Genomic DNA, 3,327 nt, shown 5'->3' on the forward strand with positions numbered 1-3,327 from the left:
AATAATCTAACCTATCTTTCCCTAATGCTGACACTGAGAACTAAAGGGAAACTTTGAGAGAGAATGATGGAGTGTGGCATTTTGGCCTGATGAAGAAGGCGTTGTAGCAGGAGGAGGCTCACAGCGCTGATCGATGAGGCAGCCGTCCCTGCAGGTCTGATGAGCTTTCGCTTAGATGGTGAGGTCACACAGGATTTGGGTGCTGGCAGGAAGAGTACTGACTTAGAGCAGCAGGTCTCGGGCCTCAGGGTGACTTCCTCATGYRCGTAGCGGTMCTCAGCTTCTTGTCTTGCAGCTCTGTAGCTCCCTTCTCCTCGTCTCACGATCTTCCTGGTCCATCGAGATGTAGACGAGCTGGTCTCATGGRAGGAACACACCAGTTCTTCCTCTTTTGCCTTTGTTCTTTGTCTTTGGRGGTCTGAACCCAGCTGATGAGAGAAGTGCGATTTGAAGCCACATGTTGCGGGGCTAACGGGTTGGTCCCCATGTGCAGAACAGTCTCCGGCTCTGTGGCCCCGGCTCTTCTTCAGCTGCAGAGTTCTTTGTCCATCTCGATCTTGGCTCCAAGCTGCCTGAAGGATCCAACCAAAGGTTCCTCTGTTGCACCCACCTTATAAAGGGTTTATCCACCTTTTGGTGTGTTTGCATTGGCTARCTTTGTTGCTGTGCCTGTTTCATTGGCTGACTKCTTGGACAGATGATCTCATATCCATCACCTTGGAGACATTATGACCTGATGCCTGTTCTAATGACCCATGGTTGCTCAACAGCTGTCTGCACACCCTTTTCTTTGGAAAGTTTAAGTTCAACAATAAGACCTTGGTCATCTCTGCTCTCCAACGCAACATCAGTGATCTTTAATTACAGATACACATTCTATACCATCTCAAGTTCAATGTCAGAATCACATTTATAACCTTTTTAGCTTCTCTTTGATTCAGCATTCATTTATAATATTATAACCATAACTTATTAGTTTCTCTTATTATAATCATAATGTGAGTTATTACAGTGTTCTGAAAAGAAACCAAGAATAATCAATTATTCTAATTATTTGATACCAAAGTTACAGTTACTTGTTTTACTTGTAAGTATTTCCACAAGTGTAAGTATAAGTATTCTTATAAGTAAGCCAATATTAAGTATTCTACTTTAGGTCTTATTCAATTACTGAAAATGTTTAGACTTCATTCTTTGAAATAAGGACTATTTCATGAATCTGCAAGCTGGAAACTTACTTCCTCTTCTCTCAGGAAGCCTGCTGTTCCTGTTCCATGACACTCTTTACTCTTTCTGCCTGACTTTAATTTCTTATGATTATACAGAAAAAATAAGTAGAATTAAAGTAAAGTTTGCAGGAGACAAAAACAACACACACAACCAGATTGATTTTATTAAAGTCTTTAGTCTACTGTTGGGTCTAGATGTTACTTGTCTGATTAACTTTAAAGGTAACTTTATGTATTGTTACTTTTAACCTAAAATCTCCAGCATGGGGAAGTGGGATGATCTCGGGTTTTCTTGACACTGCACACACAATCAGGACTGTGCAGAGGGAGAATTCCCTTTAAGGATGAGAGTTCGCCCCGCTGCCCATGGTAACGGGGATCAGAAACTGTTTGGAGCCCTTGCAGTCCAGGTAAAAGCTGTTGTGCGTGAGAGGATGCCACCCAGAGGAAGAACAGGTGAGAGTTGGACCTTTCCTATCTGACCTGCTTTTTGTGGTCTTATCTTTTAGGAAGGATTTTGTCGTTTTGGATTTTGACCCAAATCAAAATCCAAAAAATATCGGGAAATATTTTCAGAAGGTTCTTTTTTGTTTGTTTGTTTGTTTTTTTGAGAGTATGGGACTCCATTATGGACTTCATTCTGCTTAAATTAAATGATTTTACTATATTTTTGGTGATAAGCTGAGTTCCCTTTAAGGATGAGAGTTCGCCCCGGCGTCCAATGGTAGTCGAGTTTTTTAAGTCTAAACTGATATTATTTTGAGAGGTTACTGCCAATGCTCAGCTGTTTTTCTCATTATAATCAGTCATTGTTGCTATTAGATCTTTTAATCAACAATTATCCATATAAAGTATTTTAATATTTATTTAGTGATTTTAAGAGTTGTTTTCACATTTTTCCTTGATACCTGGGATAGATGCCCCTTGTAATATTAGTTATGCTTGAAGTCAAGTTGAACGTTACACGGGTTTCATCCCTTTAACAGAGGTTTCTAAGGTTTTTGTGTGTTTTCACAAAATCTGATGTGTGAACAGTCAATTTCCTGCTTGAACATGAGAAACCAATGCAGTAAATACCTTTCCCTTATCAATGCAGCACAGACAATGAAACAAACTCACCCACTATGCTTCATGTTGGGAGGCTTGTCCATGCGGACGGCCAGTTTGATCTGCAGATCTGTGTCCTGGCTGTTCTTAGGGACCACCATCCGGTGGAACTCTGCCTGCTTTGGGCCACTGATGGTGGGGATCAGGACCACCTAAAAGTGGGTGAAGAAATACAAGCCTTATACTGGAAATGATCATGCCAAATATTTTTTCTTCACTGTAACTCAACAAGTAAATACTTACAGCCTACTGAACCCTATATTTGCCCAGTTCTGTCTCATGCCTTGGCACCACCACTGTTTACTGGTACTCATATTTTCAAAACAAATGCTTCAGAAATATACGGCCTTCATCAAAATCCTGGGAACACTTTATTTGAAGGGGTGTGAATAAGACTGACATGACACTGTCATAAACATAAAGAAGTCTTTATGAATGTTTATGACGGTTATCATGAAGTGGCATTCGGTAAATAATGACACTTCTAATGCAAAGTTTCCCTAAAAGTTGTATTGAAAGTCCATTAAAAATGCCAACTTTGCATTAAATTATCATAATTTACAAAATCATGCAAAGTTGGCATTTTTAATGGACTTTTAATACAACGTTTTGTCGAGAAAAGTCGAGCTCATCCCACTTCCCCATGCTGGAGGTTTTAGTTTAATAGAGACAATAAATAAAGTTATCTCTGAAATTAATTACACAGGTGATATCAAGACCCAACAGTCAGACGGTAATAAAATGAATCTGGTTGTGTGTGTTGTTATTGTGTCCTGCAAACTTTGCTTTAATTCTACTTTTTTCTATTTAATCATAAAAAATCAAAGTCAGGCAGAAAGAGAGTCATGAAACAGGAAGAGCTGGTTTCCTGAAGAAAAGGGGAAGTTGCTTTCTTGCATCAGGCTAAAAATAGTTCAGACCATTCCTTATTTTAAAGCATTAAAGGTTTTTAAAGAATAAAATCTAAACATTTTGAGAGATTGGATAAAAC

At 39.2% G+C, this 3,327-nt stretch overlaps 1 protein-coding gene across 6 annotated transcripts in view; it reads right to left on the reverse strand.

Annotated features, from left to right (window-relative positions):
* The window catches only part of cadps2 (Ca++-dependent secretion activator 2), a 282,773-nt gene that overhangs the window by 215,331 nt on the left and 64,115 nt on the right, over positions 1–3,327 (reverse strand). For all 6 annotated transcript variants that reach the window (XM_017305475.1, XM_008410955.2, XM_008410954.2 and 3 more), the window contains exon 8: positions 2,349–2,488. In XM_017305475.1, coding sequence (XP_017160964.1) covers positions 2,349–2,488 — 140 coding nt within the window. The remainder of the gene's footprint in view (positions 1–2,348; positions 2,489–3,327) is intronic.

Source organism: Poecilia reticulata, linkage group LG6 (genome assembly GCF_000633615.1).
Source record: "Poecilia reticulata strain Guanapo linkage group LG6, Guppy_female_1.0+MT, whole genome shotgun sequence".
In the NCBI taxonomy this organism is placed as follows: domain Eukaryota; kingdom Metazoa; phylum Chordata; class Actinopteri; order Cyprinodontiformes; family Poeciliidae; genus Poecilia; species Poecilia reticulata.